Here is a 15,991-nt window from a genome sequence, read left to right as displayed (position 1 = left end):
TTAAAGAAGTCTGTTGAAAATTTCAATGCAACTTATATTTAAATCAGAAGTCTAACAGGAACTTTATCAAAATTTAAACCAATAATTTATAAAATGCAGATGGGAGGATGTAATAACACATGTACAGCACCCAGACAATATGTGCCTAAGATGTATATGCTCTAAGCAAGCACTTTATGCTATGAAACCCTTAAATGTTAGTGGATTAAGAAATAACATACATTGTAATCACCTTTTATTATTCCACAAAGAGAAAAAAGTTTTTAAACCATTTATTTTTTGTGTGAAATGGTTATTAACAAGTCTATATAAGCTTAGGATTCGAATTAAAAGAAGTGTTTTCATGAGCGCTTCAGGACTCAGTTGTATGTCATGTAGCGGGGAGTAGCACTGAATTTGGCATAGGATTTAATGACCTTATTTACAGCTTCCAAGAAATCCTTCTCAGTAGCTATTTTTCGCCGGGCTCTGATGGCAAACATACCAGCTTCTGTGCAGACACTTCTAATCTCAGCACCTTTCAAACAAAAAGAAAATAATAGGCTTAATTAAAATAGCCTAGACAGACAGACCAGCAAATATAAACAAGACTTTTCAACCTACCAGTGCTATTTGGGCACAGTCGTGCTAACAATTCAAATCTGATATCTCTTTCAACACTCATTGAACGTGCATGGATTTTAAAAATGTGAGTCCGGCCCTAAAAACAGGAGAATTGAAAAATATTACAATGGAAAACATCAAAGGAAGAAATATTTCAAAAATCTCTTTTCTCAGAAATGGTTTTCTGACCTCTAGATCAGGTAAGCTAAATTCAATCTTCCTGTCCAGTCTCCCTGGCCTCATCAGTGCTGGATCCAAAGTGTCAGGTCTGTTGGTGGCCATCAGTACTTTAATGTTGCCGCGAGGATCAAAACCATCCAGCTGGTTGATCAATTCCAACATCGTTCTCTGTACTTCATTGTCACCTCCAGCACCATCATCAAAACGAGCCCCTAAGACAAAAGGAAAGACTTATCCGGTCACAGGAGCACTAGCAAAACTTGAAAGTACTGTTAATCTCAGCTCAAATCATGCCCTCCAGTGCAAGTGAATATCCAACTTTCCAACTTTAAGCAAATCCTACAAGAACTGCCTGCTTTTCACAAAACTAATTAGAGAGTGAATCTTTCAAAAGGCTCGTCATAGATTTAACATAGGCTTCATTAAAGTATTTTTTTGCCCTCTCCGGTTTTGCTCAGTGGATAGAACGTCGGCCTGCGGACTGAAGGGTCCCGGGTTTGATTCCAGTAGAGGGCACATGCCCAGGATGCAGGCCTAATCCCCAGTAGGGGGCATGCAGGAGGCAGCTAATCAATTGATTCATCATTAATGTTTCTATTTCTATCCCTTCCTCTCTGAAATCAATAAAAATATATTTTAAAAAATAAGTATTTTTTAAATCCTTTTCAAGGAACTCTTTTGTTTTTCAAACTGAGTGGAATTTATTTTCTTGTTCCAAACTGAAGGGATCCCTCTCCCTGCTCCCCCAAATGAGAGGATCCCATCCACTTCATTCCTCAAACTAAAGGAGGCAGGACCATCTCATCCCTAAACTGAGGGAGACCAGGCTAGCCGCTATCTCAAGGTTCTTAAATCACTCAAAACTCCAGTTGTTTAACAATGTACACCAAGACTAGGCAGCAGAATACATGAAACTTCCACCTACAATGTAAGAAACTGCCCCACTCTCAAATTTCTTAAAACTCTTCTTAAAAATATGGCTATAGCCATAATACAGTAGAAATATAACCTACACCAGTGGTTGGCAAATCATGGTTCATAAGCCACATGCAGCTCTTTGGCCCCTTGAGTGTGGCTCTTCCACAAAATACCACGAACCCTAATTAAGTTAATAAATATGTACCTACCTATATAGTTTAAAAAATGTGGCTCTCAAAAGAAATTTCAATTGTTGTACTGTTAATATTTGGCTCTGTTGACTAATGAGTTTGCCGACCACTGACCTACACTATCATCCTATTTTGGATACATTAGTGTACTCTCAGATAAATGTCTGTCTCATTTCAACCAAAATAGCAAAAACAAAACCAAACAAAAAATAAGCCTCCAAGTATATATTTTCATTTTAAAATTATAGATACATACTGTTGTATTAGCATATAATGGACATTATAACACAAAATATTAAAAAATAAAGATTAAAATAAGGAAAAATTGGAAATATTTTCTTCCTGCACCCTAATCCTGTTTTATACACAACCCACCTTGGAAAGCATAACTTCAGAATCCTGACATCATAAGGCTTATGGCTTATTCCAATGACACTATAAAAATTACTTCAAAGTCACCAACTGCAGCAATATACTGGGTTCAAGTTAACCACTTGAGGACATTAGCTACAGCCTGTTCCAACTCCACAACGTCCATCCAGTATAAAAGCAATACTCTAGGTTACCTAACCACAGTCCCCTAACAGTGTTACAAGGTCCACTATATTTTCAAGTCATTTTCATCACTAAGTTCCTTAAATAAAAAATGTCTGGACATATGACACTTCTCCTTAGTTATGATTATTCCTCTTATAGACTAACAACAGTCAAGGCCTATAGAAGTTTTGTTTTCAAAATCTATCACACTATTTTACAGCTTTCAAAAACCATGAAATAAGCAGGGCAGGAATTATCATGCCCGTTATAAGATTAGCAAACTTAGGCGCAAGAGTTAGTTAAAACAACTGGTCTAGATCGCACAGCTAATAGTATCGGGTCTAGTAATACTTAATGTCGTTTTTAAACATTCGTTTAAAATCTTGCTTGGCGTTGACTTGTATTGACATAACCTTCAAACACGTGGTATCTACAGAACGTGTGAAGTGCAATTAACAAGTTTTGCTTGAAAAAGTTTGTGTTTGGTTTGGTTTTTGTTGCAAAACTAGGGCTAAGAAGATGGCGGATGAAGAGCATATTCGGCACTGCATGCTTTACGAGTTCCAATTAGGAAGAAAAGCAAGTGAGGCTGCAAAAAACATCTGTAGTGTTCTTGGTCAAGATGCAGTTAGCGCCAGAAAACGCCAGCGTTGGTTTGAGAAATTTTGCGAGGGAAATTTTTCGTTAGATGACAAAAGTGGTCGAGGCCGTGTGTCCAATTTTGATCAAGAAGCTCTTCAAGCTCTTTTGGTGCAAAATCCTCAAATTACCCAACAAGAACTTGCGACAACTTTAAATTGTTCACAAAAAACAATTTCCAATCAATTGCGTGCACTTGGCAAAGTCCAAAAGTTTGGAAAATGGGTTCCTCATGAGTTGACCGACAACAACCGTAATCAAAGAGTCACAATTTGCAGTTCGCTCCTCTCTCGTCAAAACCGTTTGCTGTTTTTAGAGCAAATTGTTACCGGAGATGAAGAATGGGTGCTGTATGTTAATTTGAAAAGGCGGCCTCAATAGTTGGACAAAAATGAGGCTCCGCAGCCCACGCCAAAACCTGACTTGCATGCGAAAAAAGTGATGCTGTGTGTTTGGTGGAATTTTAAAGGAATTCTTCATTATGAACTTTTACCATCTACCCAAACCATTACAAGTGCAGTGTATAGTGCCCAATTGGAAAGGTTAGCCCAAGCTTTAAGAGAAAAAGAACCCGCGCTGATTAATTGGAAGGGCGTAATTCTTCACCACGATAACGCACGACCGCATACTGCAAGAATCACTGCTGAAAAACTGCACCAGTTGGAATGGGAAGTTCTCCCTCAACCTGCATATTCTCCTGATATTGCCCCTTCCGATTACCATTTGTTTCGTTCTTTGCAAAACTTTCTTCTTGGAAAAAAATTTAATAATGAAGAATGCCTCAAAAATGCATTGACCGAATTTTTTGCATCAAAATCACAAGAATTTTACAACAGAGGGATAAAAATGCTTCCTGAGCGTTGGGCACAAGTAGTAGAAAACAACGGCAACTAAATTGTTGATTAAATTTTGTTGTATTGTTTAAATAAATTTGATTTAAAAAAGTATTAGAAAACGACATTAATTATTACTAGACCTAATATATGTCATCAGATCTATGAAGCCAACAGTAGCAATATTTACATACACTTTATGAAACACCATCAACAATTAAATTATGCCCCAGTGCTTTCTTATCACATTAAGTGAAGTTGTATCCCAAGTTAGGAATCGTTCAAGTGTGAAAATGTGTCACATGAATGAAATTAGGAAAGTACAAAGATAAAGACTTTGAAAAACAGCAAAGCTATGTAACATTTCTTTTTACTTTGAAATAACATCCATACCTCCAATAGCATCAATTTCATCAAAGAAGATAAGGCAGGCTTTTTTTGTTCTGGCCATTTCAAAGAGCTCTCGAACCATTCGTGCCCCCTAATGGGAAAAATAATTTGTTAATTTTTAAATCTTTAAAAATATAATAAAGTTATACTTCAGACTTTTCAATATTGCTAAAAGTATCCTCGACTATTATCCCAGGCTTTAAAACAAAAAAAACCACTGAAGTTTGTTACCTATTCCATTAAATTAATCTTATTCACCTTAAATCAATCTTATTAGCCTTAGTAATTTTATGATTCTGCACCTAGGAAATAGCCAATAACTGTAAGACCTGAAGAGGTCAAATTAATAAATAAAGCCACCATTTCAATCCGTTACACTCGAGGAAATAAAAGTATCTGACTTATCACTTGGCATTTCTGATCACTGAATTTCATTCGTTAAGTGTTGCTCAGAGACTAAAAGTACTGCATAGCTCAATTCATGCAGTTCCTTTTCTAATTCTTATTTTAAGTATACTAATCATTAACATTTCAGATACAATATATACAGCCCTAGACTTATTTTCTAATGAAAAAAATCTGTGTAAGAGAATGTGTGGGAGTAGTGATAGACACTCCATGTTCTTTCTCAGTAGACCATACAAGGTTGGCCTGAAAGCGAAAGCACACTTTTGAAAGCATTCACCACACATTTCTAAGATACTTCTCCTACTAATCAAATTTGTAGAAAAAGTCATATTTCTGAGAGGATGCATGGTAATTAAAAATGTTAAGCAGTTTTTTTATTTAAGAAAGGACCACATGGGAACGCTGCTGGCTTCTACATCTACTAATTACAATCAATCAAGAAATTTTGGGTCTCAATCTTTCTAGTGAAACTGCCATTTAAATTTCATCCCTGCTTAATAAATTTTTCACAGCTACAAATTCTTTGATTATGATCAATTTTCCTTACCTCACCAACATATTTCTGTACAAGTTCAGATCCGATAACTCGAATGAAGCAAGCATCAGTCCTGTTAGCAACTGCCCGAGCACAGAGGGTCTTGCCTGTACCCGGTGGACCAAAGAGCAGCACGCCCTTGGGAGGCTCAATGCCAAGGTTAACAAACCTCTCTGGCTGTAATGGAGACACAATATTTATAGTTATCACTCACTTCTATATAATAAAAATAAGACTATTTCTACATCAATATACTTAAGCCAAAACTATTAAGACCACAATCTATATACTTTATCTAAATAAGAACTTTACTTATTCTGAGATAGAAGATATAAATTAGACTCATATCTAAAATAGTCTGTAATAATATATAAAAAGGTAATATGCTAGTTAGACCAGATGTCATTCTGGATGACGCCAGGGCTACGAGGGAAGCCCGGGTCCGGGGCGCCAGAGGGAAGCTGGTGCCGGCAGCCAGGGGAAGGAAGGCCTAACTTGCATGAATTCCGTGCATCGGGCCTCTGGTAGATACATAAGGCTGAATGGCTTTTAAAGGCATTTCTACTACCCAGGCTTAACAATTCTTTTCTTCTAATTTTAAAATAATTGCAGTGTTTAAAGATCAAAAGTATTTTCTGGTATTTTATATATTAGCTTTCCATTATCGTCCCAAGCTTACTTCAATTCCATTAGAGCTCACTTCTTGATATCGTTCAAGCACACAGTTTCTTCTACAATAAACTGTAACATATTTAACATATTCCTAAAGGTTATACCTCAAACTCCGGTGTCACTAAAAATAGAAAATCTTTTTTTTAATTGGCTTGACCATTCAATACTTTTGCTTTCTCTTCTTGAACTTACCTATCCTCCACACCTCTACCCTCTATCCTCTATCCCCTCAAAAATTTCCATTGAGGAAATTATAAAATTTAAAAAGCTATCTTATAGGCAATTTTAGTGCATATGTACAGCAGGCTATCATATCTTTATACAAAGAAATTTAAAATGCAACACTCAGCCACTTACATGAAGTAGAGGGGTTTCAACTACTTCTCGAAGTTTCTCAATCTGTTCCTTACAGCCACCCACATCACTGTATGTGACATCAGGTTTTTCCTCTACCTACGAGAGGAAAGAAAATGTACAACAGATAGCCACAGATTTTTGAATACTAGTCCAAAGTTCTATCTAGCAGAGTAAACCCAATACCCTAAAGAAAAATCAAATTTATAGCAAGTAATAATTTTTTTAAATGGAATATATCACCCAGTACACTAGAACCACTTGCTATATTATATTGATAAACTAGGAGAGACTAATAAGGATTTTCTAATTGAAAAGTGGTTTAGAAATTTTGGGCAAATCAATACATACCCACATATTAACAATATATATCAGTTAAAGTTTCAAAATTTCTTGGGATGGATGTAGTTGTATTCTATGTCATGCCATTTCTTTTCCCTTCATTGTTTCTTACCTGCATCATGGTAACTGTCGGGTCAATCTTAGGAGGCAGTGGAATGTGAATTTGATACTTATTTCTGTCCACACTAAAAAGGTAAAAAAGATACTAAGACATTCAAAAAACTTCCTAAGTGAGTTATGTATTCTGTAAACATTAATTACATTAACTCAATCCTCATAACTATCCTCCACTTATACCATGTTACCTTAAATAGGCTGGCAAACTCAACTCTCAAATTCTGCATTTACTTTGATTATGACATTTGAAGTCATTCAATAAAAGCCACAGTGGGGGTGGGGGAAAAGAGGAAGATGGGAGGTCAGGAAGTGGATGCAGAACAAAGGATGTTTAAAGGGAAATACTCTGCTAGATCATCCCTCGGTATTCCATGGCAACCAGTACATTCATTCAAAAGAAAGCCAAGGATGTGAATGTGACATGGTATCTTTAATGAAAAATGAGTATTTATTATAAACAGTAATCTTACCCAACTCTCATCCCTTCTTCAATGTCAGTAGGTGCTACCTGATCACTGAGGTCCACCACAAACTTGGCAAACTGCTTCACGTTGATAATGTACTTCGGGTCCTCCGAATCAGCATTGATTATCTTTGTACATCTAACACAGCAAAAGACTCCATTAGAATAAGGAACCGAAACCACTAAAACAAACACAAGTAACTAGATTCTCCCCTGGGCAGGCAGCACACAGATGAGCAGGTGTAAACTAGAACTGCAGAAACTGGGCCACTGTTAAAAGATCCTTTTCTATGGGTATGCTTAATTCCAAGAGTCCACCCAACTTAAACCAAGCCATAACATTTTTAAAAGATACATACCCCTGGAAATTTAACCCAAATATTTCACCATTAGGAAGTTCTCTAATTTCTTGATTTTTATAACTATATTACTTTATTAGTGATACTTCTCTATGTCTTAAGTCTGTCAAGTAAAAAAAATGCTAACAGCCAACACAACAAAAGCTATCCAGTTGAATGAATAAAAAGTATACCTTTTTTTGTCAAGTCGGCAAATATATTTTTTGGTGTGCCACAGAATTTTAGTAATTAGTTTGTGTCTATGAGATGAAAATGGTTGAAAACCGCTGTCTTAAGTGACTTTCCTTTTTTACTTTCCCTATCAGAAGACAGTCATCTTGTCTCACACTAAGTAATAAGTGTTTTTCCATTCTTTCCTAAGTTTATAAAACAATTTTTATTGTTGTTGTTTTTAACTTACATGTATTCTTTTTCTGTGTGCCATGTGAAGGCAAATTTATAATAATGGGTACATTATAGAAAGTACTTGCCGAAACCGGTTTGGCTCAGTGGATAGAGAGTCAGCCTGCGGACTGAAAGGTCCCGGGTTCGATTCCGGTCAAGGGCATGTACCTTGGTTGCAGGCACATTCCAGTAGGGGGTGTGCAGGAGGCAGCTGATCGATGATTCTCTCTCATCGATGTTTCTAACTCTCTATTCCTCTCTCTTCCTCTCTGTAAAAAATCAATAATATATATATATATTTTTTAAAAGTGATTCCTCTTCTATATTATTTGTGTACTGAACAAAAACAAAAACAAAAGATAGAACTCATGTTAGAGAGAACTCATGTAATAATCTGTAACAACAAATACAGGGAAATACAACAGTCTCTGGAGTATGCATATGGGTAGCACCAACAGTAAAGTACAGGTGTTATGTCCTTGAAGCATAACTGTGTGTGACAAAACTGTTTCCTGTTATTAGCCAAGGTCTACCAGGAGGTAGAATTACATATATAAAAGTATTTATCACTACTTTATCTGACAGACCCTGCCAACACCGTATGCACAAATACAGATTTTTTAATTCACAGCTGAAAAGGTATAGACTATACAGGGACCTCAACTTTCCAGAATGGTGCAATAAGAACCTTTGAAAGTATGCTCCTCCTTGAAAGTTAAGTGAATGCTAGCAAAAATAGTTTTAAAAAGCAAGAAAGATTAGCATATTAGAAAAGCAATCCTGGAGGTCCAATATTCAAATAACAGAAGTCCAAAATAGAGGACTTCTATTATTTGGATATTAGAAAATGGAAAGAAGGAAATTATTCAAATAATTTCAAGAAAACACACTGAAGGGCATGAGAGCCCAGCATCATAGATGTAAACACACCAACATCAAGGCTTATCATCATGAAATTTCAGAACAAGTGACAACAAGAGAAGACTCTGCAATTTTCAAAGGAGAAACAGGTTACATATATCGAACTGAGAATCAGAATGGCTTCAGACTAACACTATAGATGGAGGACAATGAAACGATGCCTTGAGATTTCTGAAGGAGAAAGAACTTATACTAGCCCAGACATTTAAAGACATATATGGTCTCAAAACACTACCTCCTAAATGACCCTCTTTCACGAAGCTACCAGAGAATATGGCCCACCTAATGAGGGTGAGAGTAAACCAAAAAGAGTTGATACACAAGCAATAGGAGACAGGCAAATGGAACCTCCAGAGTAAGAAATGACAGGAAGCTTGTGATGCAACAGGTGTAAAGGGCAACTAGTCAAATGGAAGCAGGTCAGAAAGTGCTGGGGAAGATCAGCCTGAGAGCTGCAGCTGGTGCACCTGAGGTTTACACGAGAGAAAACCTAAAGGAGATGGACCTAAGGCATCTAATGCATCTCAGGAGCAGTTTGGACAATCAGGGAAAACTGAGAGGTTGAGTTAGTAATACACACAAAAAAACAGGCAATTTTGATGAGTAAAACAAAAAGTGGTACAAGAAATGACAGTTTATTTCCTGGCTCTTTATGAATAGGGTTTAGTTAGCCATAATTATACTGAATACTGATCAAACCTAAATTTTAATATAATTACATTAGGAGGATGTTGGGACAGGAAGCTATACAGCAGAATTAAGAGGACCAAACTATTTTCAGTATTTGTTATGTCTGAGAAAGAGACAGTGGGACAGTGAAGGTAGAAGGGAAGATTTTCACATTTGCCCTGCATTTTTCTGTATCACTTTGAATCTTTTATATGATTATGGCTTCACCTATTCCTTGAATAACTGTTTAAGGCATACAATTTTAATCCCAGATATTTTTGTAGAAAGCTTTATTTACTTGGGATTTAGAAGGAAAATTCTTTATGAACTATCACATTATACCTGAGACTCAAATACATTTCCACAGGACATACCTCGCAACCTGCAAAGGCTGTTCACTCTGTAGTGTTTGCTTATCTGCGGCCAAATCCCAGAGTGCTGGAGGGGCCAGGCCAGTGTCAGACTCTTTAATACCTACATAAAGAGATTATTAAATTCACTAAAATGTAACGCATCACTAGAGCAAACTTTCTCACTCTCTGCGCTAATGACATTTTGAACTAAATAATTTGTTGTGGAGAGTGGCCTGTGCAGTATAGGATGCTTAGCAACATCCCTGACACTAGCCACTAGATGCCACTAGCACCATCTCCCCCTCAAGCCCTGAGAATCAAGACTACCTTCAGACACTACCAAATGCCCCAAAAAGTGGAAGGAGGCAAAATGACCCAGCTGAAAACTGCTGTCCTAAAGTAGTCATAACTTTTATAACGTATTTGACATTTTTTCTGGTCAAATATTATAAAATGTCACCACTAAAATTCCCAAGAAGAAAAGTTTCCAATTACTTGGCAATAGCCCACTTACTTCAAGCAGTACCATGTGAGATCATATTTTTATTCAATAAGAAACTTTAACCTGTCTTAAAAGTTTACTGAAGCCCTAGCAGGTTTGGCTAAGTGGATAGAGTGTCAGCCAGCAAACTGAAAGGTCCCAGGTTCCATTCTGGTCAAGGGCACATGCCCAGGTTGCAGGCTTGATCCCCAGGAAGGGAGATGCAGGAGGTGGCCAATCAATGATTCTCTCTCATCACTGATGTTTCTATCTCTCTCTTCCTCTCCCTTCCTTTCTGATATCAATATTTTAAAAGTTTATTAAATATGGCTTTGATCAACAGAAACATTACTTGCTTAAAAGATGATGTTATTATTTTTTAAAATTGTTTGACTCTGCAAAAATCAGACGGCACTGATGGACAGCCAACCCATCCCATGGTGCTCTGAGTGAAGACAAGTCAGCTTAGATATATGATGGACTAAAATCCCACTACTTAAGGCTACAAGCAGTGGAAGGAACAGCCATCAGAAGGATGATATTATTTTTAATTGCTTAAGCATTAAACTTGTTTGTAAAAGGAAGTAAAAGATTATTAGATGAGATCCAATTTATTAAAGATAGGAAAGATAATTTTTAAAAACCTGAAATTCATGAAAGAGCAGCATTTATATTGAAAATCCTTTGATATAATTAATATATTACATCTAGAGAGAGAAAACAGGAATTAAAATATACCGGTGAGCTCATTAATTTTCTTGAGAAGTTGTTGAATGTCATCTTCAACCTGCTTGATCTGTCTAGAGTAAGTGCTCTGACCCTAGGAGATAAAGCTCAGTTTAATTAGAGTATCAGGAAATCAACTATTTATTAAACTACAAAAATATTTAATAGTTCACACATTTCAAGTACAGTAATATTTGTGTAAATTATTTGAAGTCTTTCTAGAGTTCCACATTTTAATTACAAACAGTATAAAAATAATTATATTTTTCTCACGAGAAAAAATATACACACTGAATATTTACACTCTGATTTATTCTAGATAGAATCTGTAAAAAGGTGACTTTATTTCAGTTAAGATTACTATAAACTTCTAGATATTCTCTTTTAATTACTTTGGAAGAGCAATACCAAGAATGGTTCTTATTTCAACATAAAACATCTATATTTTGTAGACACTGAAAGGACTTACATAAGTTTTCAGCAAGGCAATGTCACCCTCATCCAAAGCTGGGGGGGGAAAAAGAGAAAACACATAAGATTCAAGCACATAAGAGAAATTAGAGCTAACATTATTCTCTCTTCAAATCCAAAGCTCATTAGTTGAGTGAGAAAAAATGTGCAAAGTTGTAATATATAATTTAACTACAACCTTCCAATAGTTCCTGGAATCCTGGATAATTGGGGGAAGGCGGATTTAAAGGAACACACAGCCTGGCTGCTGGAGAGACTCGATGTGATGTGATCCATTAAGAACATGAGAGGTTGGAGTTATTTAGAGAGGTAGCCCAAAGAACAGTTTGAAAATCAAAACAACCTGGGCACTTGTCCCAACAAAGTCAAGCATTTGCTAAGTAACCTTGGAAAAACCATTTAATCTCTGAGCATCAGTTTTCTCATCTGAAAACTGTCTGCAACCTGGAAGAGGGCTCTCACCAGAACCCAATTATGCTGACATCCTGATCTCAGACTTCCAGCCTCCAGAACCAATGACATACCCAGAGGAATGCACAGAAGAAATGTTAAATCTCTGTAACCCAAGTTTTCCATTAGGTGACTGAGTACCTCTGAGGTTTACCGTGGCCTAAAATATTTTCAAGGGCAGGAGTAGAATAAGAGATGAACTTGAGAGAGGGAATGCTTCTTTGTGGAGAGGCTGGGAACAGGGAAGAAAGGGCACTAGGAGAGGCTGGAGTTACTTAGAGAGGGAAGAAGAAGAGAAAAGAGAAACACCATAAGAATGCTTTAAAACAGTCTATCAGGAACAAAAGAAAACAGCATAAAGATGAGACTGCATAAGGGGTACTGGGAAATTGTGTATGAAAATGGTGTGTATGTCTCATGCACTGTGTAAAAGTGTACAATCTCTAGGAGACTGATTTGGCTGTTTCTAACAAAATTACAACTCCATTTCTAAAATTTATCCTACAGCTTGTGTTTGTGCATATAGAAAAGTTACAGGAACAAAGTTACTCACTGCCCTCCAACAGCCGACAGATTAGAAGTGTCCATGAATAATGATTAATTTCATACATTACACCCCCAAACTGGAGTACTATGCAGATGCAGAGAGACATAACTCTGACTCCGCTAGCATATAACATGAACTTATTTCTAATACACATTAAAACTGAAAAGATGTACCGCATGCTGCATTTATGTAAAAAAGTAAAATACATGAGCAAAATTGCTTGTATATGCATAGAAAATGTCTAGTTGCTTCTGTGGATAAGGTTTGGCTGGAGCCAGGGATGTGACATTTGTCAATATATCTTTTTTCTTCCTTTTGAATTTTAGACATGTAAAGGTATCATCAAGTTAAAGGAATGTTTGTTTATTTTTTTTAAAAAAATTATGTTTCAGGATCCTGGCTCTACGGTAGGCAGTTAGACATGAGCAGAGCAAGGATGATGGGTCAGGTACAGAAATTCACCAGGGCACAAAGCCCTGGGTGCCTACAGAGGACAACTGTAGGACAGGACCTTGCCCCTGGGGTGACCTTTCCTCCCCTTGCATATCTCTGGTCCAGCGGTTGGGACCCCCTGGTCTTCCCTCCCTGGAGCCACAGGCCCAAAAAGGCAACAAGCCCAGACCAGGCATCCTCTGGCGGACCTCAGGACCAGCTGCACTGGATAACGACCCCCTGCCCTGACGCCCACCCGTCAATTAGCGGAGACCTAGACTCTGAAAGGACAACCTGGAGAACTGCTGCGTATGCTGCTGAGATGTTCCCCTAGGAGTGGTTCTCAACCTTTCTAATGCCGCGACCCTTTAATGGTTGTGGTGGCCCCAGTCATAAAATTATCTTCGTTGCTACTTCATAACTGTAATTTTGCTACTGATATGAATCATAATGTAAATATTTGAGTTTTCTGATGGTCTTAGGCTCTACAGCAGCGGTTCTCAACCTGTGAATGGCGACCATCAGAAAACACAGGTTATGTACATTACGATTCATTAACAGTAGCAAAATTACAGTTAAGAAGTAGCAACGAAAATAATTTTATGGTTGGGGGGGGGGGGGGTCACCACAACATGAGGGGCTGTATTACAGGGTCGCGGCAGTAGAAAGGCTGAGAACCACTGCGGGACCTCCCCTAAAATCTTCTCTGAAAACCCTTAGGACTGAGGACCCTGCCCCCCCACCCCACCTCCGCAAGGCGCATTACCTTTCCCTTCCTCACTCCCGAACTCCAAGGACCCCTTCCTTCGTCTCTAAAACGCGTTTAAGTCCATTTCTTCTACAAATTACTCCTTCTACCTTTGTGATTTATCCAAACAAATGTCCTCTTATAGTTTGAGTCTTGGCTCTGCATTCTTTCCTGGCCAGAACTCAGGACCAGAGGCTGCTGAACGCCGGTGCGGCCTGACCCCCTTCCCGCCCAAGCGCTCCGGGCTGTCCCACTTAGGGGGCCCCCCCGGACAGAAAAGGAGACCCCTGGGGGTGGCCACGCACCCCCAGGCGGGGTAACTTTTCAAGGCCTGCAAGGCCAGGCAGGCTGCCTGAACACGGATAACAATGTCAACCAGCGCGGGATGCGGGAGAACGTGGAGCGGAGGAGAGAGACAGAAAGGGCTGGCGGGTTCAGCCGGCCGCAGCCCCCGATCAAACCACAGGCCGCACCGAAGGGCGCGAGGGCCGAGCGCCCGGCAGGAACCGGCTTCGCCCCCAGGGACCAGGCCGCCAGGCCCGAACGCGGCCCGCCCGCCCGGAACTCCGACCTCTGTCCACCGACCTCGGATGGGCTTGTCCTCCTTCTCCTCCTCTTTGGTTTTCCGCTGGTCCGCGCCGAGGTAGTCCGGCATTTTAGCAGTTCCAGCGGCCTCCGCTCCGTAGTTAATTACACAGCACCTTCCTCGCTTCCGGTGGCCCCTGCCTTTTTCTTCCCCCACCCCCCTCTTCCCGGAAGTAGAGCCGGCTCTGCGGGCCCCTTTACTCTGCGCACCGGAAGCGGAAGAGCGCCCTGCAATATGCGCGCAGGCGGCTCCGGGGGTGCCGGGGGGCGCGGTTGTGGGAAGGAGGAAGAATTCCCTGCTAGAAGAGAACCCACTATTCCTTCCTCGAGCAACAGATTTCAACACCAACCCTGGCTCAGCCGCCGAGTTTAAGTCCTGATTTAGCTATTTATGGATTGTGTACTCTTGGGCAACTTCTTCACGAAGGCTTTAATTAATTAAACTTTTACTTCACACTGTGGCGGAGGCTTTAAATAACAGTTTTATTGCTTAAATAACAGCAGATTAAATATGCAACAGCAGTGGCTAGATCTACAAAGTAGGGTGTAGGTAAATAGGAGTTTACCTTCTATTGACCTTGAGTTACAAACTTCAGTTAACTCAGGATGGGGAGGTAAATATTTTCAATTAAAAAAAACACACACACCTTTTTATTGATTTCAGAGAAGGGAGAGGGAGAGAGAAACAGCAATGATGTGAATCCTGCACACACCCTAGCGGGGACCAAGCCCACCACCCCAGCATCTGCCTTTGGCCAGGATCCACCTGGGACCCTTCTGTCCCAGGCCAACGCTCTGTCCACTGAGCCAGACTGGCTAGAGCTGCTTTCAATGTTTGAGCCTGCTCCTAAAGCAGGGTGGTACCATCCTCAGATACAAAGAAGTCAGGAAAAGAGCAGGTTTTGAAAGAAGTGAGTTTGGGAAACGAATGGAAGAGATGAATGGATGAATGAAATATACATACAGAGGAACATTATTCTGGTACGTACCACAATTGTGAGGCATTGTGCTAAATGAGTAAATAGGTCACAAAAATGACAAAGATTGTAGGATTCAACTTATATGAGGTACACAGGGTAAAACTCATAGAGACAGAAGGTAGTCCCCTAACCGGTTTGGCTCAGTGGATAGAGCCTCTTTTCACAGGGGTTGCATTAATGAATGAATCAGGAAGAGGATTGGGGGGGATAATTAGCTTCATTTTTGAAATGTCAATTTCAAAGTGACCATTTTGTCATTCGGTAACATTCAATATATTTAACAGTAAAATGTAATTCTCAGAGAATAATTTGTTAGTTTATGCTGCTTTTCCCCCAAAGAGTATTTTGCTCTATCTATTTCAGCTTGAATGGGGGGGAGGGGGGGAGGAATTAAGGTTTCCTTTTGTTAGTTCTTGCTTTTGACCCCAGTACAAGAAGGAATCATATAGTACGAGTACAATTGATTTTATTACACATTACAAATTAAGTTCCAGAGTCCCGTAATTGGGAAAAATCTTTACAGAAAACGTCATGCTTTAGAGCAGAAGAAAAAGTTGCTGGCTTTTTATGAAAATTTAACACTAGATAGAAAAGTTTCTTCTCCAAAGAAAGAAAAAGACAAAAAAAAAAAAAAAGACAAAAAAAAAAGTTTCTTCTCCAAATATTTGAGGATTAAACTAAATGATGTAGGTAAATTACTTAG

At 38.8% G+C, this 15,991-nt stretch overlaps 1 protein-coding gene and 1 non-coding gene across 2 annotated transcripts; both read right to left on the bottom strand.

Annotated features, from left to right (window-relative positions):
- Positions 1 to 255: 255 nt before the first annotated feature.
- Positions 256 to 14,470, bottom strand: PSMC2 (proteasome 26S subunit, ATPase 2). The gene is made up of 12 exons (XM_036429654.2): positions 14,309 to 14,470; positions 11,545 to 11,582; positions 11,088 to 11,169; positions 9,890 to 9,989; positions 7,190 to 7,321; positions 6,715 to 6,787; positions 6,264 to 6,359; positions 5,247 to 5,411; positions 4,295 to 4,382; positions 793 to 995; positions 604 to 700; positions 256 to 517 (listed from the first exon to the last, which is right to left on the bottom strand). Exons 1-12 carry the CDS (start codon positions 14,376 to 14,378, stop codon positions 360 to 362), a joined length of 1,302 nt encoding a protein of 433 aa, XP_036285547.1. The 5' UTR covers positions 14,379 to 14,470; the 3' UTR covers positions 256 to 359.
- LOC118714629 lies at positions 10,733 to 10,879 on the bottom strand. Its single transcript, XR_004986633.1, has one exon. It is a non-coding gene; the product is annotated as a small nucleolar RNA SNORA79 (small nucleolar RNA).
- Positions 14,471 to 15,991: the final 1,521 nt, after the last annotated feature.

Source organism: Pipistrellus kuhlii, unplaced genomic scaffold, assembly GCF_014108245.1.
Source record: "Pipistrellus kuhlii isolate mPipKuh1 unplaced genomic scaffold, mPipKuh1.p scaffold_m20_p_10, whole genome shotgun sequence".
In the NCBI taxonomy this organism is placed as follows: domain Eukaryota; kingdom Metazoa; phylum Chordata; class Mammalia; order Chiroptera; family Vespertilionidae; genus Pipistrellus; species Pipistrellus kuhlii.
The sequence above is the reverse complement of the archived record's forward strand: the minus strand, read 5'-3'. Positions and strand labels throughout refer to the sequence as shown.

Bases quoted from the DNA above. Each gene is read 5' to 3' on its own strand.
- PSMC2 (XM_036429654.2), bottom strand. From the start codon at position 14,378: ATGCCGGACTACCTCGGCGCGGACCAGCGGAAAACCAAAGAGGAGGAG. The intron at 9,990-11,087 runs GTATATTTTAAT...CTCTTTATGTAG, and splicing joins GAAAATTAATGAGCTCACCG to GTATTAAAGAGTCTGACACT. The intron at 996-4,294 runs GTATGGATGTTA...CTTTTGTCTTAG, and splicing joins TGAAATTGATGCTATTGGAG to GGGCTCGTTTTGATGATGGT.